Source organism: Puntigrus tetrazona, chromosome 20 (genome assembly GCF_018831695.1).
Source record: "Puntigrus tetrazona isolate hp1 chromosome 20, ASM1883169v1, whole genome shotgun sequence".
NCBI classification, from domain to species: domain Eukaryota; kingdom Metazoa; phylum Chordata; class Actinopteri; order Cypriniformes; family Cyprinidae; genus Puntigrus; species Puntigrus tetrazona.
Window position 1 is genome coordinate 23483500 of NC_056718.1, and position 27925 is coordinate 23511424.

Sequence of the window (27925 nt, forward strand, 5' to 3'; positions counted from 1 at the left end):
TTTTAAAATCAGAATTCATGCTGAATAAATACGTATAAATTCCTTAAAGAAATTCAATTCAAATATATAATAAATACTGCATGATCCCTGGCGCCTCTCACCCCATAAAAGTGCCTACGGGTATCATCAACTATTTACTTGTTAACTAAACAAGAAGTTTTCTCGTCACGTATGGTGCATGTTAAACCCAGACAGAAGTGTTTGAATGGAGGATTTCTGGATGTGCTGGATGGATCGGCGCCAATTGTGTGAAGCGCGGCTCTCCATTTCAAGTGTTTGTTTTATCCTAGACTTCCTCCGAATCTCAGTTCGACATGAATATTCACACTTCAGTTTAATTGCCCTTCACAGCCGCTTTCTAGGGCGATAAACTTAACAGTCGAATATAAAACTCCTCAAAACTTTAAAGCCCCCCTCGTAGGGCCTGTTGAATCTAATAAAGACCAACTAACTTCAAAAGTCGCCCTCTGCCGCGACATAAAAGAAGATAAATGGTACAAGAGCTACAGCAGGTTCATTAGCTCTTGTTTAAATCTAATCTGCGCGCTAAAAAAACAGCAGAACACAAAGCCAGTAATCCACTTTTAAGATAACACTTGCTTTTTCTCTTCGTTTGGTCTTTGGAGGAGGCGAAAAACAAGGTCATCCTGCGGTAAATGGATTTTTTCGTACTTGTAAGGAAAAGAGTTGGGTCGCTCCTTCCGTTATCTGCAAAAACGATGTGGTTTTGGTTCATGTTACTCCTGAGGACAGAAGGATAGGGCGGCAGTGCTTGTTCGGTGCCCTGGAAAGTGTGCTGCACCAAGCAGCTTTGGGTTAAGCTAACGCAGGCGCCAAAGTTACAGATATTGGCAGAGCCTACTGTAAACGTCAATGGCACTCTTGAGCAAGATAATAAATCAAAAAAGACTCTGCCGTTTGAAAGCAAGTCAAGGATACGCGCGACAAAGCGCTTCGATTTATTAATCAGCTTCCCCGTGGCCCGGTTACAAAAGCATTTCCACCTCAGAGTAAACGCGACTTAATTTTTCGTATGCTGTAATTTACCGTTTAATGCGATTTGCAAACCAGCTTTGTTTCTTGGAATTTCGACTTGGACTGTTTATATCGAACTATTTTTCATTTCAAACTTTATCTACGTAATCTAAACAGGCTTCCTTACCACCTCGAGTATATGAGGCTTGGAAACCGTGCCTCCTACGTGAGCTGTAATCTGCCTCGGTTTTCTCATAACCTCATAACATACGTTTCTCCACTTCTTCTCCAGCAATCAAACTACAGATCCCAGAGGGTATTATGCAATACTATTGGTACCGTTCCTCTAGAGAGTAAAGATTACAGCTACTAATTAGTCTAAGAATCCAGAATCTGAAGAAAAAAACACCACCTGGTAAAGGAAAAAGCAAACGCAACGTGAGGAAAAGGTGCCACGGAAAGTTTTCTTCTATAAGAAAGAAAAAAGTACAAAATGAGGGCATAAGAGAGGTTGGAGCAAGCCAACTCTGACAGCTGAGCAAGTGGGGTCAGAGCTTTGATAGGCAGTGACGACAGAGAAATCAAGGCAAGGAGAACTATTTGCAGGCTGAGATTTACACCCAGTGGAATTTTAAACCTGCAGGAGATGTCTTAAACCAGACTTCAGAGCCCTTAAAAATCCACATCTCCATCTCAAAAAGACCTTTTGAGAAAGTACGTAGTGATCAGTCATCTTGCCGCCAGTACCACAGGCATTATTTTTTCTTTTGTGAACTTGTTAATCACATATGACTGTAAAAAAATAAATAAATGGAGCTAAGAAAACTGTTCAGTGTTAAACTTATGACTCCCTAAGTTGTGCGTCATTCAGATTTAAACTGAAAATGCTTTTTAAGATTACAATTCCGTTCCTAAATTTGAAGTGAAGTAGCAAACAGAATGCATAAATGCATGAGGTTTTCCATAATTTTAGATTTTATGCCTTCATTTAATAACCAGGAAATAACTAAATAAGAAAAAATAAATTATATAGAATTTTTGAGAGAATTTTTTTTTTTAAAAAGTCTACTTTAGGAAATAAATTTAGTTGTTGTATGCATTCAAAAAAATTATTTAAATAAGAAGCAGCATAAAACAGAATATAGTAACAATAAAAATATATATATGGTGAGAAAAAATAAAACATTTCATAGGGCCCTGGTATTTTTGTTAAACTTCGTAAATTGATGTGAAAATGTATATGTTTAATGATTTTAAGTAGTTAGACATGCTTTTTGATAAATACATTTTATAATCAGGTTTAATTTAACAATTAAAAAGGTGTACAAAAAACAAAAGCAAAAAAAAAAAAAAAAAAAACTTAATCCAGAAAAAAATAAAACGGAAAAAAATGAATTTGGAAAAAAATAATAAAATAAAACGGAATTTGGGAAATAATAAAACAGATTTTACAAGGCCCTATTAATGCAAGCCTCTTAATGTCTGCATTTAAGCCCGAAACCTTATTTATTTTCTACACCGCTTGGGGTTTTGATCAGAAACAAAACGATACCAAGAAATTCGGGCCAGGTGATAGCCCATCTGTGTGGATCTTCAAAACCGTTTTTTTCTGTCTGTTCTTCAGCTTCTTTCCATTGACATCCTGATAAAGGTGTTCTTACAAGATCCATAGAGGCCGGTACCACCTGGATAAAACTGGCTTGATGGATCAGATGTTCTTTATATTCTCCAATGACTTCAAAACAATCCTTCCAATCTGACTTTTGAAGGAAGCTCAGGGCAATGCAAGCGGACGCCTGTAAATTCTTCCAGATCTTCATTCCGTACCTACACATGCATAGCAGCTAACTGAGCTACAAGGCCATGCTTCAGTGAAGTTGTTGAGCAGCCCTGAGGAACCCCAGGGAACAGTTCACAACATAGCTGTGCTCTAAAAGAAAGGCCGAAGCAGATCCAACTATCTGACGTGGCTCAGATCTCTCATTGTGTGCAGCAAGCTGTTAGCGGTGTGCAAGCGTAATGGCTTGTTTTTCAGCGTTGTCATCTGCTAAGGGAACAACAGAGGTTCAGACGACTCCAAAGACCCGAACAAACCAATCAGGAAGGCCACCTTTGATACGGCACTCGCTTTGAACTCACTGGAGACAAAGCAGGGAACAGGACGGTGGCCAAATTGGAGTCCGTAATGAACAGTGTGGCATCTTAGAGGACCTTTAGCCGGGGTTTATTCCAGCATGGTGCTATAAGAAACGCAACCGGGGATTCTTCTTGCCTTGTGCCAACAGGCTGTATAGTGCCATCTGTCCACCTGCACAGTCCCTCCGGCAGCAAGGAGGAATGACATTGGACAAGGTTACTTTCTTCCATTCACCGACCAAATAATGATTTCGTACTTTTTCCTATACAATTATGCGCTGAGGGCGATGCGTGCGTGTACAGTGAGAATTTAGGAATGGGTACTGCATGTCTATCAATCCATCTAGAGTCTGGGCTGGGTAAAAATATAGATCTTTTCAATTCTTTATTTTAACCATCCAGAAAAAGTCTGAGATCGATCTCATGCTCTGCGCTGGCGTTCAAAGCACCGCTGCATCGAATCATATTTTACCTGATTTCGTATTAGGAGTTGAATGTAATGAGATAAAAAGGTCATGCGCTGCAAAATATCGGCAACTTAATAACTCCATTAAGTTGTCCTTGTGGGACTCGAGCAATGACACGGTCGTTCGTTCGTGAACAGAACTACACTGGCTGCGAGTTTAGTCAGATTGATGAACAAAAAGTTATTTTTATATGAATCAAAAATCATAGAGGTCCAATTCATAAACAAATCATCGTTATGATCCGGTTCTTTTTAGTGAATCAAATACACAGTGCAACTAGTGTGGTGCAATTCATAAATCACAGATGATTCTTTTTAGTAAATCAAAATCAAATCAAATCCAACGTTTTCAGATTCATTAACAAATGATTCGAATGAACTGGTTCTTTTTATGGCGTGAAATGCATGCAATGTAACCAGCGCCGTCTGATTCGTTAGGAAATTATTGCTATTAATCATTGTTTTTAGTGAAATCAAAAACATGCAAAACAACCAGTAAAGCTTGGTTCTTTCAATCCGGCTTTTCTAATGAATCAAAAAAGATTCACAAACTTCTCATCATCTAGCTGAAAAACGCTTCCACGTGATTGTTTTAAACAAACAAATTATTATCATTATTTACAGTGATGGTATATTTAAGACGGAAGGATTATGTAAAATATATTGGAGGAAATATGCAGGCACCTGAATGACTCCGAATCAAAATGAATCGAGAGCTTGTGAACAGCAAATGAATTGGGAATTAATTCGCAATGCCGCCTACTGTTTTACAAAAACAAGCTGATTATTTGATACGTGTCTTGTCGTTGTGGGGATCCACGCTCCTTTTTCTTTCAAGAGGAAAAAAGAAACTTTGTATTCAAAGATGTATGTGGCAACGAAAGCCTGACAAACCGAGCAGAAAATGATGATACATATTTGCTCTGGTGCTTTCCAAAGCCCAGAACAATCTGAAATGCAGAAGGTATAAAGGCCAGGTCCCCAAGCACAGCAACAGGTGCATCTGTTTGCCATCCATGTCTCTCTCTAAACCCCCAGGACTCGCAAATGATTGAATCTCATTACAAGACACTGACTGGAAGAGACGCGGAATCATCTTTCAGTGAGTGAACTGGACTATAAATTTCACGAACAGGAGTCACAAGGATGTAAGGATATTTCACAACATCTTTGGGCTTTTGATTGAATCCATTTTAAACATCACCGCTCCAGTCGTTCATGGTTTATGAGCTACATAAGAGGACGCAATCTCATGGTCACTGTACCTCTGAGTGTTTCTGAAGAGAATCAAATCAAGGGCCGAGCATTCGGTGGAAAAACCTGCAATGTGTTTCTGAAATCATAAATGTTTGCATTCTCTCACAAAAAGCAAGTTGAAGGGATTTTGGGAAGCTTTGATTTTCCTAATTTTAACCTAATTTCCTAATTGTCATACAGTGCTTCTTTAGGGCACAGTATTTTCAGATCTCGATGCCAAATTGCATCTTAAAAACCTTTGCAAATGTTGCTGTCTACCATTTTCTCAGACAAATCTATAGATGATCTTTGTGTTCGGAGAGTGTTTAAACCAATTTTATGGAGACAATGCACAAAAAATGAAAATAAAAATAAACAAGCAATAGTAAAGCATTTTCAATATTTAAACAAAGAGAAGCTTGTAATGTATATTAAACTATGCATCATTCCTCAATCTTTATATAGCTGTAAGCAACATTATAAATGTCTTTACCATCACTTCTGATCAATTTAAGCATCTTTGTTGTTTCTGTTACTAAAAAAATACATCAATGGCGTACAGTATATAATCTACTAACCTTATGTTTCACATATTGAAAATCCAGAAACGACAACAATAATAGTATTTTTTTTTTTAAGGTAACATAGCAACAGCTTGCTGCTCAAGGACTTTCTGTTACAGTCAGTATCAGATCATTTTCATCAATTTACACAGACAACACATTTATAAACAATTTTTCAATTGTTAAAATACTTCATGCTTGTCATTTTGATCATTCACACAATGGAACGACGGGTGTAAAAAAACAAGCTTATATGTGCTTTTGAAAAAAAAAAAAAAAAAAATACAACTATTTATTTCTCTCTTTTTAACTAGTAGCTGCTGTTCCTGCTTTCATCTCGCAACGCACAGCCTTGCAGTTATAGATCTGAGATTAACTCCCATGTTAACACTAGGAATAGACTTCCAAATCCTCTGAAAACTCATAAGTATGAACTGATCCGTTCCCTGACCAACATTAATTATCCCTCAGAGCAGAGAACCAGCCTACTCAAACTCAACTTTATCCCATCCATGTGCAATGAGTCGAGCAGAATCTATCCCGCCACTCAGCAGCACCATCATCACATGTAGAAGCAGTGTGACCGTCCTTCGTCACCATGGCAACTACAGTACATGATCACAGTCTTTCAAAAGACGCACGACATAGTGGGCTGAGAAAGCGGCTTTTAAAGTCCGCGTGAACAGGACGTTGGCTTCGGTATTGTGACATGCTTCAGGGAGAAACACAATAACGGACGCGGAAACCAGAGGCAAAGTCTTGTTTTTTTTTTTTTTACTTTGAACTGCTTGGATTCCCTAAAGCAGGTGTTTCATTCGGAAATGAACGCTGGCAGCTGGAGGGGCGGGGTTAAGGATGTTACGCTCCCACCCAAGCCGTCAAACTGACATCATCAGAAGACCCGCCGTTTCTGAGGGGAGGAGCATTTTCACGTTTAGATTAAAGATTACGGGGGTTTTTTTTGGCACCGATGAAGTGTTCACCACAAAAATAGCAATGTGAGCTAACTAGTCCATTTTGATTTCATGCGGACTGCCTTGGCTGCTGCTGCTGGGGATCTTTTGACTGAGCTGAGAGACACGAGATCACATGAGACAGCATCTCCTGGTGGTTTGCCGGGGCCTGTTATTTATGAGCCCCAGAGCTAATGATCCAGCTTCAGAGCAGCGGCGGCTGTCTTTGAAGCGAACCTCTTTGTTCAGTTTGGAGGGTTACAACCTCCGCGGGTCATGCTCGCAATGATTTAATAAAAGTAACGTCTATATAAATAGTTTATCTCTTCATTTTCATTCAAAACCCTATGTTTTTATCTATTCCATGCAATGCAAAGACATAGTTCAGCCTTTGTGAACAAATAAAGAGTTCACTTGAAGGGAGAGTTCATAATTATCATTCTGTTATAGTTACACTCACGTCGTTCCAAAACTGACTTTCTTTCTCCTGCCAGTCGGAATACAATATACATTTATGGTTCTTACATAAAAAAAAAAAAAAGATTTACACACAATGACACAATAGGAATTTTTTATTTCAAAACTGAATTACAAACTGACTAATGATTCTCATTTTGTAAGAAAAAAACCCTCATGTTTACGTTTTATCCAAAAAACGCCCTTTATCTGAACTTTCTATTCATTAAATAAAAACAAACAAAACTGTTTTCAACATTGGTAATAATAATTATTGATTCTTAAGCTGCAAATCGGCATATTAGAACCATTCATTACATTTTCAAATAGAAAACAACATTACACGATATTCTTAATATTGCAGAGCATAAGAGTTTTTTTACAGTAGGTTACTTTTATGCAGCAGATTCTTTATCTATCAAATTGTATTGCATAAATTAATATGATGCATGATAGTTGTAATACTGTATTTAAATAGTTCAGACATTGTACATGAAAAGTATGGATTGTCATTTATTTACAAAAATGGGCTTTTATTTTGAGTGTGGATCACTAAATGAAAATCCTCGTCACAAATCTGTCTTGTCATGAAAAAAAACAGCACGAACACATAGAATTTAAATAAACACGGAGAGCAAAGTAGATTCTTTCTGCCAAATAAAATCAGACAAATGTCAGCTAAAAGCCACTGCTATTACAAAAAGGGCAAGCTAATTATTTGTCATTTCATGGGGTTTCCAATAAGAGTGTTATTAGTGAAAAAATGAGCAGATGTTTCTGATGTGTTGATTCAATGCTCAGTGCCCAGTTAAATGCATTTCGCCCGTCAAGCTGAGTGTAAAACCTCGGTGAACTCCACGACCCATTTCCATTCCACTGATGGAAAAACACTCTGCAGTCTACGCCGTTTAAAACGACCATCAGACAAAATGTTGGGAAGCAACTAGAATGCGATGCTAATAAACACATTTTCGGTAGTTGGGGTTCCAAAACACTACATTTATCAACAACGGCCCATTTTAAGAAGATATTGGTGTAGAGTAGACAAAAAAAATCATCAAACACAATCATATACGTAGAGCCTGATGAATCCGATTCCTTTTAGGGAATCGTTTATTTGAACGATTCATTCCAAGTTATTCACCCGGTCAATGATCTCATCATCTTATATAACATGGTTCGAGCACGCATGATCAAATTCCTAACTGTTAAGAAAGAGTGTACATAAGTTTACGTCACATTCGATATTCCGGTTATATTTAGCCCAGCGCAGAGTGGACCGTAATTGCGCGGCACGGCACAGCGTGTGAAACGAGGAAATTTGTGCACTTTGTTTCCTTTCTGATTGGCGACTCGAAAATAAAAAGAGTTACCGTGGCAACTAGACACAGCTGCTTCTGATAGAAAAAGTTGCGTATTAAACGGAGCCACTAGTCTTGCTCCCTCACTGTAATTTACCTTACTTGCTTGCTTTTCCCTTTGATTACGTTAATGTCATTTTGCAGCCGATAATTACGCATTCGCTCAAATCCGCTGATTGGATGCGTATTAGCCTGAAACGCATCTGTCGCTTAATGGAATGATTAAACGTATCCCTGAGAGCACTCCTGCGTTACGATGCAAAACATAAGACACGAAAACTGTTATTACAGTTGAAGCAGTGATCGTTGAGGGAAACATACCCGGAGTTCTCACACGTTTAAGATTTTCCGAGAGTCCTTGCAATGCTTTATGGAGCAAATGCAAAAAATACAGCTAAACAAACTTTATAATTCACCGTCACGTTCAAACATGGCCTATATTTTATAACCCACAGATGCAACCTTTTAATTTATAACTACTCGAGAGATGATAGATCAGTGTGAATAATATGCATGAAAAGAATTGATTTTTTTCTACTGTCGGATCAGTTTATGATGAAATGAGCCAATGCAATGCAAATCCTGAACAGTTTGTCACCATTTCGATTCATATTTATTATTCTGTTGGCCAGAAGAGCAAGGCTTTAAACTGACACAAATATGTTGGTATTTGATATTTGCATTATTTTATGATCTAACACCTTCTATAATTTAGGTTAGTACTCTACTAAATTACTATATGCTAATTTTCTTTTTTATAGCGTTTTTTTGGCACGCAACAAGAAATGCCAATAGCCAATGTTTGGTAAAAAGCCAAAAATAGTAAAACGGTATTAAAATTGTGTATTGGTTTTACATAAATGAATGAGACGCATAATAGTTTTAATACTGTATTTAAGCAGAGTGCTTCAATGAGACAGTGCGCGTGGTTTGAATGTACGCATTCGTTTAAACGTAAAAATCCTCCAACTTCATTTCTTTTTCTTTTTGAGTATGGATCGCTGGATTAAAATGCTTGTCAGGAATCTGGCTTGCCATGAATAAAAAGTTGAAAACAGCATAAAAACGTTCTCACGGAGTCGGTAAATATAGAGAGCGTACAGAAGATTCGATCCATATTCAAACAGAACGTTGAGCTGAATTTCTAAATGGCGGGATGTGCGAGAGAGAGATTGAAAGGCCGTGTCCGTCCGTCGCAGTGAAATCAGAGAGCGAGGGAATATGTGTGTGTAGAGAATGAGATCGCATGACTCACCGTCTCACAACAGGGTTCTGGGTAGGACAAAGAACAGACTGACCTCTCAATAATACCGTGCTTGAGGTAGATCGGTGTAAGGGTCTGCAACAAACCTGCTCAACCTAAAAAAAGGGCTAAAGCCAACTAAAATCCCATCTAATGCATTCAAAAAAACGAAATCTACTTCTTTAAGCAATGCATAAATGCATAAATTTAAAGGATTGCTCCACTTTTTCGAAAACAGGCTCATTTTCCAACTCCCCGAGAGTTAAACAGTTAATTTTTACCGTTTTTTTCGTGTCCGTTCAGCCTTTCTTCGGTTCTGGAGTTAGCACTTTTAGCACAGCTTAGCATAGATCACTGAATCTAAATAGGCAGTAAGTATCTCTCAAAAACGACCAAAGAGTTTAGACTTTATTCCCATTTAAAACTTTACTGTTTTGTAGTTGCATTGAGTACTAATACTGATGGAAAATGAAAGGGTGTTAACCGTTTAACTCTTGGGGAGTTGAAAAATCAGTGTTCCTTTAAGCTCTATAGTAAAGTTGGGAATGGAAATGGTGACGGCATTTAAATTTTTCACCTTCATATGTGGGCTTTCGAACCCTTTTACAAGTCTCATCACATTTAAAAAAAAAGTAAAAAGTAACCCTATTATGGGTAACGAGTCCCCAGCAACAGGTTGACATGCGTGCAAGGCCAAAGAAACGATTTCATTGTCTTAATACGTATTTATTTTTACCTCACCTGCTCAGCGGCTTCCAAATGATTAGCAAAATCATACAAAAGCGGTCGAGGAATTAGCATTTTGATATATTACAATATGCAATCAAAAGGACTTGTTTCAACCATTCAGTCTACTCTTTCGTTTGAGAAACAGTAACTTCATGCACTGCGCTTTCGAACTTTTCATTCGCTTAGAGCTGCGTTACACACTGCATGAAAGCTAACTTTAAAAAAAAAAAAAATCCATAACAGAGGCCCTTGGTTCCTCAAATAACCTTTGACATCTACGGAACCTTTCCACATCACAAAAGATTCCGTAGATTAATAATATATAGTTCAAAGTAAGAAAAAACGGCTCTTTCAAGACCTATCGACAGCTCTTTGAAAAACTTTGAAGAACCTAAAGAATCTTTTTTCCACTATGAAGAACCTTTGGTTTAAACGAAAAGGTGAGGTTCTTCACCTGATGCCAGTAAATGCTTCTTTTACGGCACTGCTTTGAAAAGTCGCCGAACCTTCGTTTTTAAGAGTGCCGCTTAAATAATTGCGTTTATTTTTTATTTTTGTTTCATAATCGCTTGTATTCGTCACACATGTAATTATCACGTGCACCTCAACCTGTTTCGAACCCGAAACATTCCATTGCGATTCATCGGAACGCGCCGTGTTTTCTAATTACCTGCCGCAATATGGCCGCATCTCTCCATCTGTTGCGCCCTCCGAGGTGTAAACATCGTTACCCGGTGTGATATGACAGTCGTTTCTGTGTCTGGCGGGTCTGTGATGTCACTCATTCATCGCAAAGCGAGGCGTAAAACTACTGGCTGACTCTCGGGGGGTTGCGTCTGTGACACAATCAAACGCGTGGTATTTTGGTCTCAATGAGAGGCGAGGTGATGGATGGCCCCTTTCATCACTCCTCTCTGGCCGACAGCTTGTGAAATTGCGCGCGAGACGAGATCCTGCTCCAGGCACGAGGGGCAGCTGCTCGGATGGCATTAATCAGCGCTGTATAATCTAGTACGAATAATCACTGCGGGACGGAGGCATGCGTAGAGATGGCGGATTTCACATAAATCCAACGATCACACGCCGACAAAAGAAAGACCAAACGGAGCACAAACAAGTAATATACGGCCTGCGAAGGGAACGAAGACACTCGATCAAATCATCTCCTGAGATTTATGTAGGCCGCGGTGGAGCGTTCTCGATATTTTCTCGTCTCTGCACCCTCTCGCTTTAGGCTCCGTCAGACGGTAGCATTATTCGGCATCTCAAAGTGAATCCTCCATCAAATGCCAAAACCTCCATCCAGTGAATCCCGTTTCTAACTTTAGCTTCTAATTCGGCAACAAAGTAAAAAAGAATCCTGCAGGCAGACAATGAGAGGCGGAGAGAAACGCCCAGGAGTAATTCAGCAGGCCGTGGAGTAGTTAAAAGTGGTTAACGATCTGAGCCGAGGATGATGTAGGTTTAATCTTGCAAACCATCCTAGAAGTTTTCACCATTGTGGCTCAAAGCAAAACTGCGTTTAACGCGATTTATGCGCACAGGAAATGTCACTGGATCAATATTCTTGCTGATCTTGGGGCAAGATTATCTTTTTTTTTCTCCAAGTAATCAGATTTTAGATTTCAGAAATAACAGTTTATTAACATCAATGTTGTTCCAGTAAAACGGAAGTATCGTTTTAAAGGGTTAATCAACCTCAAAATGAACATTTTGAACATCAGTCGCTTACCCAGATGTCGTTCCAACCTGGAACGCAACTTAAGATATTTTGGAAGAAAACCAGGAGGCTTGTGACTGTCCCATTGACTGCCAAGAAATGAATGGTAATACTTTATAAAAAGGTTCATTAGTGAACAACATTAGTTAATGGGAACTAAGAATGAAAAATACTTCAAGAGCCTTATTTAATTTCAGCATATACGGTCACATTAATAAAACGTTAATGGCTTTTAAAAAATTCTTCTAAAACTTCTAAATGCGAATTTTGTCGTTGTTTGGAACGCACCAGCTTGCATACGCTAACCTATTCATACTAAAAGCTAAAAAAATGTCAATTTTAAATTTCATTTAATTTCCATTTTAGCTCTGATTCAAATGCATTCTGAGTCTGCATGGCGCACAAAATTTATAACCAAGCAACCTTTTTAAGATTTAACCAAGCAGGACACATTCCTGGATCAACATCACTGATTTGACTAATTACATTTTGTGAAACTAAATCTTTGCTAGAGTAACACATGCTTTCACTTTTTCAACGGGAAAGACTTTGCATGAATACAGACTACTGCTCTTCTCAACACTGCTACTGGTCTACCATTTGAGAAAAAAATTAATAAAAAATAACCGTGCACTGTTGAAGCTGACCAGTAGCTCAGGCACTTGACTATTTGAACGGGTCAAAATGAGCTAGATGAGCAGGGGATGTTCACACCACAGGACACATGGGGAAAGCTGCGAGCCCCACTGCAGGCCTTTTATAAACCATGTGCTGTCTTGCCGTGATTCAGCTCGAACCCGAACATTAGATGGTAATGACAGAAGCAGTATTCAGTATACTCTCTAACAGCTCCAACACGCGTTGAGTCTAAAAATGTAGCGGCCATTAAGTACCGAGCGCTGTTTCACCCAAATTTTCCATCACTATTTGTTTTCCTGTTCTGTTCAAATCAGTGTAAAAAACAGCCCTTAGCCTTCCAGTGCCACCATGATATGTGTTGACATGTTGTCAAGACTGAACTCACTCTCTGCGATCTGTGTGAGGGCTGTAACTACAATTGGGGAGGAGAATGATCATGTAAGTGATGCAACTAGTATGCGATGAATTCTGTGCAACGACACAACAGATAAAAAACACAAAAAGTGTGCAAAGCGGCGACGGGCATCTCTCTCGTAGTGTGCACTTGGCTTAAAAGCTTTGAGAGCCAAATTATCTGTAAATCAGGGAAAATTGTGTAATTTTTATTTTAAATGTTAATTTTTTCAGAAAAACAACAGCTAAGTATATATAAGCTAAGTTTATAAGATAAAGATATATATATATATATATATATATATATATATATATATATATATGCACACAAAAAACATATGTACAGTGCATGTTTATTATGTAAACAAAAATTGATGCAATTTATCGTAAGTTAAATTATCGTTAAATGACATCCAAAATAAACTCTTTTGATTTGCATGTGTGTACAGTGTATATTCATTGTTATATATATATATATATATATATATATATATATATATATATATATATATATATATATATACACACACACATACATACATACACACACACACACACACAACTACATATACATACAAATACAAACACATTCAAAAATCATTATATTTATATATGCTAAAAATTATATTAACATATGTACATACATATACATATATACATGCATATACATATATACATATATACATACATATACATATATACACACACACACAAATCATACCGCCCTGCAAATGTTTACAGAGTACCTAGTTTGAACCCACAACCATTCCCCAGAATCACTTCTCAAACACAGTCACCTCCACACTGATGATACAAAACAATTACCTTCCTTTTCACTGCAATGCCAGTTGATACAAAACCCTGTGCAGACCTTCACCAGAAAAAAAACAAAAAACACCCGTATGCCAAACAGCTGAATTGGGTGTCACCTGCAAATGGAATCCTCAGACATGGGGTGACGCTCCTCTATTGTGGCTAGCTGAATACTGAGAGGAAAGGTGAAAATTCATTATAGAAATAAAGAGTTGATAACGGCGTGATTCGAAACCCTGAGGGATGCACACACGCATTCGCATGAGAGCAGAGACGGATCGCAGCGGCCTTGAGAACAGCCCACAGAGGCGCATTTCTTTAACCTCATATCTGCTTGTGGAAGCAATGGATCTTCATTTGAAACATTCACCTGCTGCTCTTCTCTGGTCGCCCTCATTACGCTCTGCCTCAAAACACCTGAGGAAAGCAGAAATAATCTTTAACGGACCACTGATAAGATGCTATTTATTTAAAGAAATGGACTTGCAGGCCGTTACTCCGTGGACTTCTGCTTATAAAATGACATCAGATGATAGCAAATGGTCATAAGAAATAAATGTAACTTTCCAATGTTTCTAAACCGTATAATGCCTCCCTTGGTCGTTATGTGCTGGCATAAAAAATATGTTTTATGATTAGACCGAGCGATTAGCTTGGGATTAAATCAACAGCAATATTTTTCTTCTATAAAAAATATAAAATATGCCAGACTAATCAACTGTCTCCTCAAATTAATGGGGTCTCCTGCAGTGTGGAACTGCTGGACGCCTCTTCCAATCACATATTAGGGACTAATCATTCCATTAGTATTCATAGGCATCTCTCCGCGTAACTCTGGCAGGCTACTTCTAAAGAGTTTTCCGCTATTTTTCAGCTGGAACATTAGCAAACAAAATGAGTTCAAGACAAAGGTCAGTCAAATAACGCAAGGTCTCGCGTTAAGAACTTCAGTGCAATGTAGGTGTCCACACAAATGGCAAGTACCCTCATTAGATGCATTTAACCGGCACAAGAACGGTTTGTCTTAGTGACACCTTGGGTTGGGAATGGAGAACTTCTCTTATTTAGAGATTTTTTTAAGAAATATTTAAGAAATGACTTCTATGACCAAGTTTATTTTAGTAAATAAAAACACAACACAACCTGTGTAGTCTGATTCCCAAACGAACGACTCTTCTGAGTGGGTAAATTTTAGTGAATCAAAACCGATTCCTTATATGACTCAAATTAGTAGGTTCTTTCTTTACAATCTACAAACCAAAAAAGGTTCTTAAATGGTTATGGTTATGGTTCCATGAAGAACTTGTAGTATTCAAAGAACATTTCTATTGCACAAAATGTAATGGTTCTTTACATTCGACACCTGATTCTGGAAAGAATGGCTCGTATGAGTGACTCTTTTGAGTATGTTATTTTTAATGATTCAGATTCATAGAGTCATCAGTTTAGTCCAATTGCTCAATGAATCTTAAAATTCCAAACTCTACTAATATACTATTACTATTTCTGATACATACCGATACAGTAAAAATAAGAAGAGTAGTATGCTAGTACGCAGGTTCTTAAATGATTCAAATTCATCTGAGTCAGTTCTTTTAGGTCCAATAACTAAAATCATAGCATTCTTTTTTGTCGACAAAACATTGCAGTGAAAAACATTTTCATGAATCTTATGATTTGGATCACTTCCGATGTCGATGACCTTACAAATTACTTTCTTAAACAGTTTCTTTTTTTTTTATTGATCCAAACATCAATAATTGCATAATAATTTATTGTAATGTGATATAAGAAAGTTGTTCGTATAACAACATCCAAGAACTATAAAACAAAATGAAAATGGTATGTTATTAGATTGAATCGTTAAAAAGTCTGTTTAAACGTAAACCATTCTTTGAAACTATGCATTTATTATCTGAATGAATCTCAAATGTTCCTTTTAAAGGTTTCTTCCTCAACAGTAAAAGAATCGGTATGGAACCCTCAGGGAACATAAATGTAGCAAAACTGAAATAGTAAAAATCTTTGCAATTCCCTTACCATTGATCGACAACAAAATGCTATTTAACAGACTTCAGCTTGACGTCAGGCTAAAAATAGCTCTTATTCTAGCCTCAATTCATCAGAGCTCAGAGCCTATCGGTTAAAAACGCGTGAGGGGGCTTCACTGGAGAAAGCTGAATGAGCTTCTTATCATTGATTGCGCGTTTACCTTGAAGGCTTAGCAGATTCAGAAACGCGATAGCACCGGGACGCTGATTGCCTGCTAGAAGCTGATTCGAGTGAATGGGAAGAAGTCATCTCAGAGGCCGAACGAAATAATAGCGAGCGGGAGAGCTTTATCTGCACGGAGCAGAGCCGGAGTTTGCCAAGATGTTTTGCTTCCATTCACACAGGTGTGACCTTTGCTCAGCCGGTCACAGGAGAAAGCGAAGGCGCTAGAGGTCTAGGTCAAACGTGTACTTGGCCGACCCACGGCATGTACGAAAGAGTCCAACTGCGTTTCTTCAACAGTAGCATTGCGGAGGTAGGCTCGAAAACCCGCCCTAGGCCAGAACGGCAGAAACTCGCATGCAATAATGAGCTCGGGATATGAACTCTGCAGGAAATCGTGCGCCGAATTCCAATTTTGCATGCTTCTGCCGTATGCACTAAAAGGACTTACTGTCAGTCAATGGAAAGTGAATACTGCTGGTATTGTATTAAAACAGCACTGAAACTTACTTTCAAAGTCATAGAAAGGTTAATGGAATGTGTGCTAAAAAGCCAAAATGTATATATGTATATATGTATATATGTGTGTGTGTGTGTGTGTCAAATAAATACAGTAAATGCAGACTTGGTGAGCATAAGAGACCCCTTTCAAAATACAAAAAACTAAATTGTTCCAATCCCAAACTGTACGGTAAAGTTGGGGGCAATTGATAAAAACACTCCAAAAAATGGAGTGACAGAACAAGAGAGAACATGGAGGCGGTTGGTGATCCGAAAGTGTGAGGTCTCAAAGTCAACAATTTCAGCGCCTTCTGACGTGAAAGGACAAGACATATTGGGTCCCTCAGTCCTTACTGGAAATCTTCTACCACTGTCGACACTTTCTAGAAAGCACAGGGGAAGAGAAGTCTGCATGTAAAAAGAAAGACAGGAGATCTGTCGGGCGGCTCGGATGAATGAAATGTGAAGCCTGTGGTCCACTGGGCCTTACCAATCAGTCAGCGGTCTGACCGAGGTGAGGCTACCCTCAACAAAACTCTGCACAGCAACACTGGGAGTTCTTTATTTCCACTGTATAAAGAGCTCGAAACAAATTTGTGCTGCCAGGAATGGAAAAGAGGATGAAAACGTTCTTTTATCTTCAGTTTTCCCCCACCCTCCGTGGCTGTTTTCAGTGACTGTTTATCCCAACGAGGGTGATGACAGGAGGGGCTGGGCAGAGAAGACAGCAGGGCCCCAGCAGCGCAGGGCTTTAGGGAGCATAGCATCCCTCTCCTCTCAGCGCTGACCTGCTACAATAATGCATACACAGCGTCTTTATCCCCCAGGCCTTTCCCAGCACAGAAATAAAACCAAGAGTGTCTATGGCTCTGGCAGAAATATAGATTTTTTTTTTATTTTTTTTTTATATCGTCCTTGCTGCCCACACTAATGCATTTTTCTATGTATTGTGCAAGCGGGACGATGTTGTTGGTGTGGTGCACGTCTGAGTGCCTATTTGAATAAAAACTGAGCGGCGTATCTGCGTGTGTGTGCATGCGCTGTGTGCACGCGTTTGACAAACAATGAATTTAACAAGCGGCCATGGAAAATGCAAATGATTTTATCTGCATGCCGTAAAAAAAAGTCAAATGGCTGAAAAACAAAAACGCGGAGTTCTGTAGAGATTGGATTTACTGTTATGTTATGCCTCCAAAAGCATAGTTTTTTGGAAACGTAATTAGTATAGAGACTAAAAATCAAAAACGGATTTCGAGAAACTTTGCAATGGATGCTCTGGAGTGAATGGGTGCCGTCGGAATAGGAGTCGAAACGCACAAAAAATAAATAAATAAAAATATGACAAAGTTAATCCCACCTTTCACATCAAAAACCACCGACATACAGTTTTTGTTTAGAACGCTTTTAGCTTGTAAACGGTGCATATTTCTCTCCTGATTTGGATAAGACCGCTTTTTACTAAAGGCTCAGTTTTCAGTCGGGAGCAATGATTTAAAGTTTAAAATGTCTTCATGATGAATTTGCTTTTTAGAAAGACAGCTTTTCGTCTCACAAGAGGTTAAATCATGGACCTGCGGCACCCATTCACTCCAGAGCATCCAACAGCGAGCATGTGGTGCAATACTACATTTCTACAAACCCAGATCTTAAATGTCCGGGAGTGAGTGCATTTCCAGCATTTGGTTGAATCACTTCTTTACACGTTAAAACAGCTTTCAAGCTAATACGCACGAGGGTTAAAATACACGGCAGATCACTGATGACTCTCGATGCTCAGAAGGGTATAAATTACCATGAGACTCAAAGGCAGGACCGGAGACGCACTTTCGAAATCAGACTGTGCAAAAACACCCATTTCATGTCCTTTGAAGTGGATCACAGCTGCCGTTTACATGACCACATGAAACAACCATCCGCTGGCACGAAAACACAAGCATTTTAATATTGAAGGTTGCTCGGTGATGTAGACGCAGGTGAAAGATCCGCGCTTTCAGCGGATAGCCCCGGCCCCGGCGTGAATGGAAGTGTGTGAAGGAGAGCGCTGTCTGATAACACGCGAGTGAACATTGCTTTAATGTTCTCTGTGTTTTCTGACCTGTGCTGTGACCCCATGATGGATCGGAGTTCTCATCAAAAGGAGTGCGAAACCCATTTCCAAACTGAAAACCCGTGTAATTTAAAAGGCGTGTCTAATAGTCGCAAATCGTCTAGTCGTTCTGATGGCGCACCAGATGTTTTTTAGGAAATAACATATCCAACTAAAACATCGGTCAAGTCGCTAGAATGGGAAAAACTATCAGTATCGATTAAAAAAAATAAATTCTAATTGTGTCAGGCTACGCGTTTCAAAACTAGCCTGGTCTCATGAAAATGCATATATAGTATGCAAAAAAAACCAAAACAAAAACTTGCGTTATTGACATGCATAAATGGACCTATTGCGTGCATATGATAAGAAATCTGTTGGTGTGCATAATACACAGTTTACGAGTACATAAGATACGCATCTACCCCGCAACAACAAATAGTTTTTTTTTTTTATTTTGCATACTTTAATTTTTATTTGGCATACTATTTATGAGATTGGGTAGATAAAAGCGTAAATAATTGATTTTAACCTTTCATTGCATTCTACAGTCAAATATTTCTTACAAAGGCAAGGGTATATAACCACAACTATATAAACATAAATGGTATATAATTAAATAAATATTAATACATACTGTAAATATCAAAAATATTTCTATAAAGTAATAAAACAGAATATACTAATGATAAATGACGATATACATGTATGTGCGTGCATGGGTGTGTAGGTGGCACACACACACACACACACACACACACAGATTAAATGCATTGCAAAGTCATTTTGCACGATTACGTCAAACAGCCCCTCAATTTATGACAATCACATTTAATTTTGTGAAAAAGGTGCATGCCTAACTTCATGAGGTCAGACCAGCAATACAGTAAACCCAAAAACTGTTGTGGGTTAATATGACTCGTTACATGAATTAACGAATTACGGTTCGGTCTTGACAGTTCGCTCTTTTTTTTACCCCACTTCCTCCTCAAATTGGATACAACAAGCTACTAGGAAGAAAAACACTCTACATCCAAAAGGTGACACATTCGGGAAAATAGAACTCAAACATACATTAAAAAAAATAAAATAAAATAGGAGCAGAACAAAAAAAGGACGTTCTCTCGTGCAGAATAAAGTCATTCCATGCACAAATCCTCTCATTAAGAAGTGAAAGTAGTAATTATATATGCTGCACGCTGATTAACTGAAGAAAACATGCATTCAAAAAAAATGTTATTCTACCTGGGTGGCAAAAGGAATTAACATAGTAATAAAGTTACAATTTCCCAACAAGGCTTCTTAGTGTTTTATAAGCTACTGTATTTCTCCGTGCTATCAGAGTAAGCAAGCTGTTCCCGAAAGGAAATATCGTTACAGTCCTCACGTTCACGATTGCACCTAAGCCCCTGTGCCCTGGGCGTCCACCATCTGCCATGCGGCAGGCGGCCTGCGCCTCCCTAGATAATGCAAGAATCATATTAACCCCTGGATTATGACACACGCACATCCTCTCCTCGTGCCGTGATTCAAACGCGGAGGTTACGACTTGACTTCACATGCCAGGCCGACACGGAACGAAAGCACCTTGGGCCGTTTCGAAGGGGCTGATGTTTACGAGGAACGCTATCTTTTCGGGCGGCCTTACAGGAAAGCGATTGGTGGAGAAAGAGCCATTTATGCACCCCTTTGGTCATACTTTTAGATTTTATAACTTGGCCTTCGATCTTGCGTAAGCTTTAGCGTGAATATAATGTAATTATGTTACATAACATGCAAGAATACTTCTCAGTAACCGTTTGACGCAATATACATCCAAGGGATAAAGCCGAGAGTGAACTACTTCTGTCTCGACTGGAGAATCACAGCCGTGTTATGTATTTCTTATTAGATTTATTGATTTTCAATGGCTGCATCGTTCTCTAATAATACAGATGATTCTGTAAGAGTCTGAATATAGGCCATTAAAAACCAATTTATAGTAGGACAAATGAATGCCAACCCTTTTTTGTTAGCATCATGAAAAGATTTCATTCTCCTAAAGCATAGGGATGCAAAAAGACTAAACAAGCGGTATAGGAAAGACAGTAAAGACCGACATGGATGGCTCGGTAAATATGATAATTAGATATAAAAAGCTTAGAAGGCCGGCTAGCGAAAGAGCATTCGTGTAAGGAGCATCATGTTTTCGCACGAACAATCTGTGGGGGGTAATTGAACTGTGATGTGACGCTTCTTGAGTTTATTGATACCCATCAGGAGGCTGCGAGATCCAGACTGGGGACGGGAAAGAGCGGATGCCAAGGAAAACCATAACCAGAGCAGTCAGGGAGACCGGTTTCGGCTTTATGAGTCTATCGAATTACGTTGAGTGGCCGACAAAGTCACTTAACTGTGAAAGGCAAAAAAAATTGAATTTTTCGCATTACAGCGTTAATCAAACCAGCCACATTAAAACTTGAGCAAGATAGCGTATGTCACAGAGCGCAAAACTACATTCAATTGCCATATTTTAAAAAATTTGACATTTTATTTTGTACTCATTATTTGTCGCTATAAGGCAAAGCAGAAAATACAGAAAGAAAGCAGATTTGGAACGAAAAAACTAAATAATGAGTCACAGGTTGACATAAAAAAAAAAAAAAAACTCACGACACTCACGGATGGGCGAAATGTTCTTAAAATCCTCCGTGCACTTTTTCGATGACGCATGCACTCCCCGTGACTCGCATATCCTTTAAAAGCAATGACCCAGGTGACCGTGTTTAATGACAGTCTGACGGGTCCATCAATACTCAACCAAAGCATTGTAATCTCATTTATGAGGCGTAGCCCGAGCTCCCTAAGGACGGATGAACACTGTGCATGTGCAGGAACGGCAGTCATAAAGCAGCAGATCTCCTAGAGGTTGTGACTGAACTAAATAATCGTATGGTAATTTATGATGCAAGGAATATGAAGTCGCATGCACATGAACGTTCAATAAAATATGTGTTTTGTTGCTCGCTTTGTATTGCTGATCCAGTTTCTTTACTCACGCCTAGACAACAAACGCAGATCAAGGACCGCCAGAACCTTGCTTCTACAAGTACATTAATAGAATTGACACAATAGAACGCACAATAGAATTGACAACCTTCCACAAAACAGAGGCTGCGGGGTATATGGAGATTATGTTTCGTTTTTCTGTAATGCTAATATTCAAAGCACTTAAAGAAATAACTCAAGACGTATATGCTAACGAATCATTCTGTACGTTTCGTGATGCAGTTTAAACGATTCGTTATGAAAGAACCAATACGCGAGAACACAAGCATCAACAACCTTAACAGAGGCTTGGGGGTGGAAGATGACGTATTTGATCTATCCATAAAACTAATCTTGAAAAGCAGGCACTTACAGAGGCCCCGTAATTGCATCAATAAACAATGAGACATATCCGCTAATGAATCAATCGGAACAATTTGCGAATCGGTTAAAACGATTCATTGCGAAAGAATCGATTCGCAAGAACAACCGGCTCGCAATAAAAACGAAGCAAATGCAATTACGTCAATAAACAGTTCGACGCAAAACTGCTAATGAATCATTCTGACCGAATCAGTTCATTACAAAAAAAAAAAACAGATTCATAAGAACAACTGGCTCGCGATTAAACAGTCTTACCCAAAATAAAGACCTTATTATGTTTAATCTCTTTATAAATGCTAATCTTCAATAGCAGACACTTATTGGACACAATACGATATGATTGGATACAAATTTCCAAATGAATCATTCCGACAATTTCGCGAACCAGTTTAATCAGTTCTATGCAAGGAATCAACTCTTTTCCTTCCGTGTATAGACAAGGCTTTGGCTACGCGAAGAAGGTATATTTTATTTAATACTAATATTCAAAGGCGCTCCAGTAATTATACTCACAAACAATGAGACAGATTTGCTAACGAATCGTTCCGAGAACCAATTTCATCGCAATAGAACCAACTCAAAAAAAGCAATCGGCGCGCCATTAAAACGATGACCTTCCACGACCTAGAGGCTTTGCGTACGTGAACGTATCATCTCTATTATAATAATCTTCGAATCAGACACTACAGAGATTCAATAATTACGCCGACAAGTGAATCGCACCGCTTTTACACCAATTCATTACAAAAGATCTGAGCATGGCTTCGGCTCTCAAACGGGTTTAGGTCTACGCGCCATTCGTACCCAAGCGTGTATTCACTATAAAAACGTCCAGGTCTGGCATTTCCGCGTCGTCCGTGACCGTGGGAACCCCTCGGCTCTAATACCTGAAAACGAATAGCTGAAGCAGGCTTTGGAAACACGCCATTCCCGTATCCCAGTCAGGCTAAGAGGATCACGCCAAACGGCAGGTGTTGATCATATTCGCAGATTAAACCCGCAAATATAACATACACGGCTTTACGCAAGGTGGACGTCCAGCCTGAGGTCGGAGCATTTTCAGGAAGACAAAAAAAAACGGCGTTAAACGTTAGCACGGCGTTAGCACGGGAGCCCACGAAGGGCCTCCAAACAACCCGTAGATAAAATTCAGCTATAACTAATGCGTTTACGGGAGAAATACAAATTTGCCCAGCAGGCTTTGCAGATTATGTAGCTGTGATCCTTGCAGACAGGACCAGCGTATCTTACACGAGATGGCTTTTGCACCGCTTTCTTTTGACAGAAAACGCACCGGTCTGAAATTTGGACACGCCCACTCATTGGTTATTGTTATTTTCAATCATCATCAATCTCATGAGGTGCGCAGAGGGATACTTTTGAACACCATTTAGCATATTTAGTAGGACAAGCACAAGCAAGCTTGCTGCACACGTGTTGGCCGATCATGGGAAGTATATATATTTGTCAGCAAAATATTTTTTTAATGACTTTTAGATATTAACGGTACCGTATTAAACAGGCCTATTAAGCCAGCACAAACAAAACATTTAGATATATTATAAATAAAATATTAATTAATAAAATATTATCTGCAATATTTTTCTGAACCCAAGCGAGTGTTACTATCCATGAAATATTTAAGTTTTTATTTTTACATTTTCATTATCACTGAAGTACTGTTAAAGTCTGTATTATTATATATTTTCATATTAAACAGTCAGATATTAACGGTACCGTATTAAACAGGCCTATTAAGTCAGTACAAACAAAACATTTAGGTATATTATATTAAAATATTATCGACAATATTTTTCTGAACCCAAGCGAGTGTTACTTATATTTTTTTTATTTTTACATTTTCATTATCACAAGTACTGTTACAGTCTATATTATTGCATCTTTTTCATATTAAACAGTCAAATATTAACGGTACTGTAATGTATTAAAAATACAAAGTTAGTTTTTTTTCAAAAATCTTTAAGGTGTTTGATACTAAATAATATTGATAATTTTTTTTATATTTTTCCTGAACCTAAACTACTTTAGTATCACTGAAGTACTGTTACAGTCTGTATCATTAAATCTTTTTCATATTAAACTGTCAGATATTAACGGCACTGTGCTGTATTAAAAATACAAAGTTAGTTTTTTTTTTTAAATATTTTAGGTGTTTGATACTAAATAATATTGATTTTTTTCCTAATCAGATTTTTTTTTTTTTAAATGTTTACATTTTCGCTGGTCCATTTTAATTAAAGTTCGATTTTAGCTATTTATCTATTCGCTATAGAGCTTAGATTTTGGCGAGGCTTCCACGCAACCTTATTTTTTTTTGGTGAAATAGCTACACGTGGCATATTTTTACGGCTAAACGAGATTCATTTTGAGCCCGTCGTGCATCCCGGGGTTAACCCGGAGAGCAGGCCAGCCTGTAGTCGTTCGGACGGGGGTCTCCGGAGGCGCCTCCGACGCGCGTCGCTCAAACGCAGGGCATTACGCGTCCCCGAAAAGCGCGCACAAAAATACCTTGGTCAGCTGCGCGATCTTCTTGCTCATCTTCAGATGGAGGTCCTGCGTGTACTCGAGGGTTAACCCGGACGGGAAGGACGCGCCGGTGGACGTAGAAGTGGAGGTGCTGTTATATTTCCCCGTCGAAGCGCTGCCAGCGGGGTTGTAGTAATGCTGCCAGCCCGCTCCAGTCGCCATCTTCACGAGATTTATATTACTACGCAAACTGTAACGGCGAAACGGTAAAGGCAGGCGATCCCTCGTCCCCGAAAAAAGCAAGAAGCGGAGTGACAGCGAAGGCGTTAATCCACAAGAGTCATTATTTCATCCGGATTTTAAAAAAAAATAAATCACCCGCTCGTGCTGGAAATGAGCGAAAGCGCCGGGACGAGCGCGCGTTTCCTCGGGTTTCCTTGGTTCGTGGGGAGGGGGGGGGATACATCAAACGCTTCGGATTCGCGGCAGGTGCGTCGCGTTGGAAAAAATACCGACGGCGCGTCTAAGGCGTTTGCGAGAAGCGAGAGCCGGTGCGGGCGCGATCCGGGTTCGAGGCATTTCTGTCGGACCCGCGCGCGCGCGTGCGTCCGTCCGTGCGTGCGCCGCTGCTGCACTGAGTCTGTTACCATGGATCATCTCAACAGTTTACATTATGCCAGTGACGTCAGTTCCGCCGGTCACGGTTCCTTTCATCTCCTCCTCCATTCTGCTTTTTTTTCTCTCTCTCTTTTGGATGTGATGTAATGCCAAAGTCGTCGAAAGAGTGTTTTTGGAAATGTCCCAGTAGGTGGGCGGACGGGACCTAAAAATAAGCTTTTTTATTCTATTTTTGTTACCGATTGTTACCAGTTTTTGTAAAAATATATATATATATATATATATATATATATATATATTTTTTTTTTTTTTTTTTTTTTTATTCAGGCGCAACATATGCTACAGTATAAAAAAAAAAAAGAGTAAATAAATATGAAGTTTTTTGTGAGCACTTTTTTTGACCCAAATGCGTATTGAATGTCATGAAACTGTATAAGCTTTTCAGAAAAATGTAAACGGTAAAAAAAAAAATGCAACAGATTATATATGTTTTAAATACCCAGTTCAAGCACATACATATTAATCGAATAAGAAAAAAAGGTTGTAGTTGATAATGATGATAATAATAGTAATACAAAAAAGAAAACACACTCTACTCATAAATTAAATATTAAAAAAAAAATTCTATTTTCACGCTAGCTGTGATTCACAGCTTAGCACATGTGCTGTGATTGCAGTCTGCTCGTGTATTTCTTTACAATCCAATGTGGACGACATCTATTAAAAATCTCTCCTAGCATAATGCGCTGTATATTAAAAAAGTCTGTATGCGGCCTTGAGGTATCTGAAATTTCTGAGCCAATGATCGCGCTTTGAAAATTAAAATACATGCGGGCCTTAGTATCTGTGCGTGAGCACTTCTATGCTGTAGCTGGGCGTGATGATTCGATTTTCTATAAGGATGTTTTGTCGCACACAGAAACTAATATTACAAGCATTTCTCGACACGCAAAGAGTGGCATGACTGCTGTTACCTAAAGGAACAGTTAACCCAAAAACTGACCCTTCAGGCCGTCTAAGATGCAGAGGAGTTGGTTTTTTAATCAGAACAAATTTGGAGAAATTCACCATTACACGACTCGCAGCTCGGCGAATGGGTGCCGTCGCATTCCGAACAACTGATGAAAACATTGCGATACTCCACAAGTATTTCTAGTGAAATTGATGTGTTAATAAAATGACGGACTGGAGCGGTGTTGCTTACTTGTGGATGATTATGAGGTTCTTATCGGCTGTTTGGACTCTGACGGCACCCATTCACTTTCAGAGGATCCGCTGGCGAGCTGATTTTAATCCGTAACAAACTGGCCTGAGGGTGAGAAACGTTTTAGCTAATTTTCTGAGTGAATTACTCCTTTAAGATGTACTCTGTACAACCAATACTGCGCAGGAAAAGCGAAGGTGTAGTGATATGAAGGCCGCACAGCCTATTTCATCATTCCTTTCTCCTGAGATGGCTGGAAAAATATGGTGCAAGGAGTGGATCACCTGGGAGAGCAGGTACCGTCACAAAAGACAAGCGGCTAAACGGCCTGCTATTGTTATTCTCCAGCTAGCCTCGACCTCTCTTCAAGACGCATGACTCTCTTGTGCGTGGCTTCGGTCGTGCTGCTGGTGTCGATTACGCACGTACTAGTCATTTCGAATGCTAAATCGACCCACCTCAGAGGCACCACAAAAGCGTTGCATTCGTTCGATAGGCAGCTATCACGTGCAGAATCTCACAAGAGGTTTAAACCAAATAAATAAACAGAACTTAATTCGATACTTAGGGTTGTTAGCACTTAATCTATGCAAATGTTTGGCAAAAAAAAAAAAAAAAGGCAACTGGAAATGCCAGTCCAACTTCCTCCAGGGCTCAATTAAATATGACTGACTGCACATTACTGGCAAAAAACATCGCCTTGCCACGCTTTAGTTCCTCTTTTGCGAAGAGTTAGGAAGCACGCTGAGAAATGCATCATCTAAAGGAAAAAAAAACAATACGCTGCAAATTAGAACTAGTAGATGCACACACACACACACACACACACACACACACACACACACAATAAATCTTACAGTTCATGAAACGCACAGATCATTTGACTGCACAGTGCTGCATGCAAATGTGAATTAATAGCAGCGGAGGGGTTCACATAAATCACTAATACACAGGACTACACCTTTTTTCAACGACGAATCGTTCGCAGGAAGACTGACCACATTCAGCCAGCTCATGTCAACATTAAAAACCCTCATATCTTGGATTAATGTAATGTGGATTCATGCAATTATACTGCTTTGAGAACGGTACCACATCAACTAAAAAAATTAACATAGTAGTAATAATAGATGCGTGATTTCCAGTGTTCAGCGTCTACCAGTTCACAAGAAAACATCTCTAAATAGTTTTTCTTAGATTTGCCATTGCGATGCATTTTTTCAGGGTAACAAAGACTTGCTCTCATGCTTCATCTTTCATCAATTAAAATACTGTGATATTTGTGCACTGTATGGTATGTTTGATTATTGTTTTTATTTATATTTTGCATTGGTTTTAATTTTTTTATTGCATAATTTTTTATCACATTATTGTTTTAGTCTTTTTTATTTATTTTTTTTATTTTGACGCATGCATTTTTATTTCAGTGTAAATATTTTAGCATTTAGAGTTTTTTTTATCGTGTACAACTAAATTATTGCGCGAAACTAAATGTTAAACTACAAGAAATGACTCGTTTTTCGCACCGTTTATTTCACGCACATTGTCATAGACTTTGCAATAGAGGCTTTAATATAAAACACAGCAGCCTGTTTATTTTCTTCCGTGATAATGTGACAAAACTCTATAAAGGCATCGCTCCGCCTTCTAAAACGTCTACTTTATAATTCAGATGAGTTTTAAAGCGCAGTCCTTGGCGGAAAGCACACCGTATTCAGCTG

The 27925-nt window shown here is 38.8% G+C and overlaps 1 protein-coding gene across 2 annotated transcripts in view; it reads right to left on the minus strand.

Moving 5' to 3' along the window:
- The window catches only part of fam184ab (family with sequence similarity 184 member Ab), a 105475-nt gene extending 80430 nt beyond the window's left edge, over positions 1-25045 (minus strand). Inside the window, exon 1 of one of the 2 annotated variants that reach the window (XM_043219868.1) lies at positions 24425-25045. In XM_043219868.1, coding sequence (XP_043075803.1) covers positions 24425-24604 — 180 coding nt within the window. In that variant the 5' untranslated portion in view covers positions 24605-25045. The remainder of the gene's footprint in view (positions 1-24424) is intronic. The other variant, XM_043219869.1, reaches the window with a different exon arrangement.
- Positions 25046-27925: the final 2880 nt, after the last annotated feature.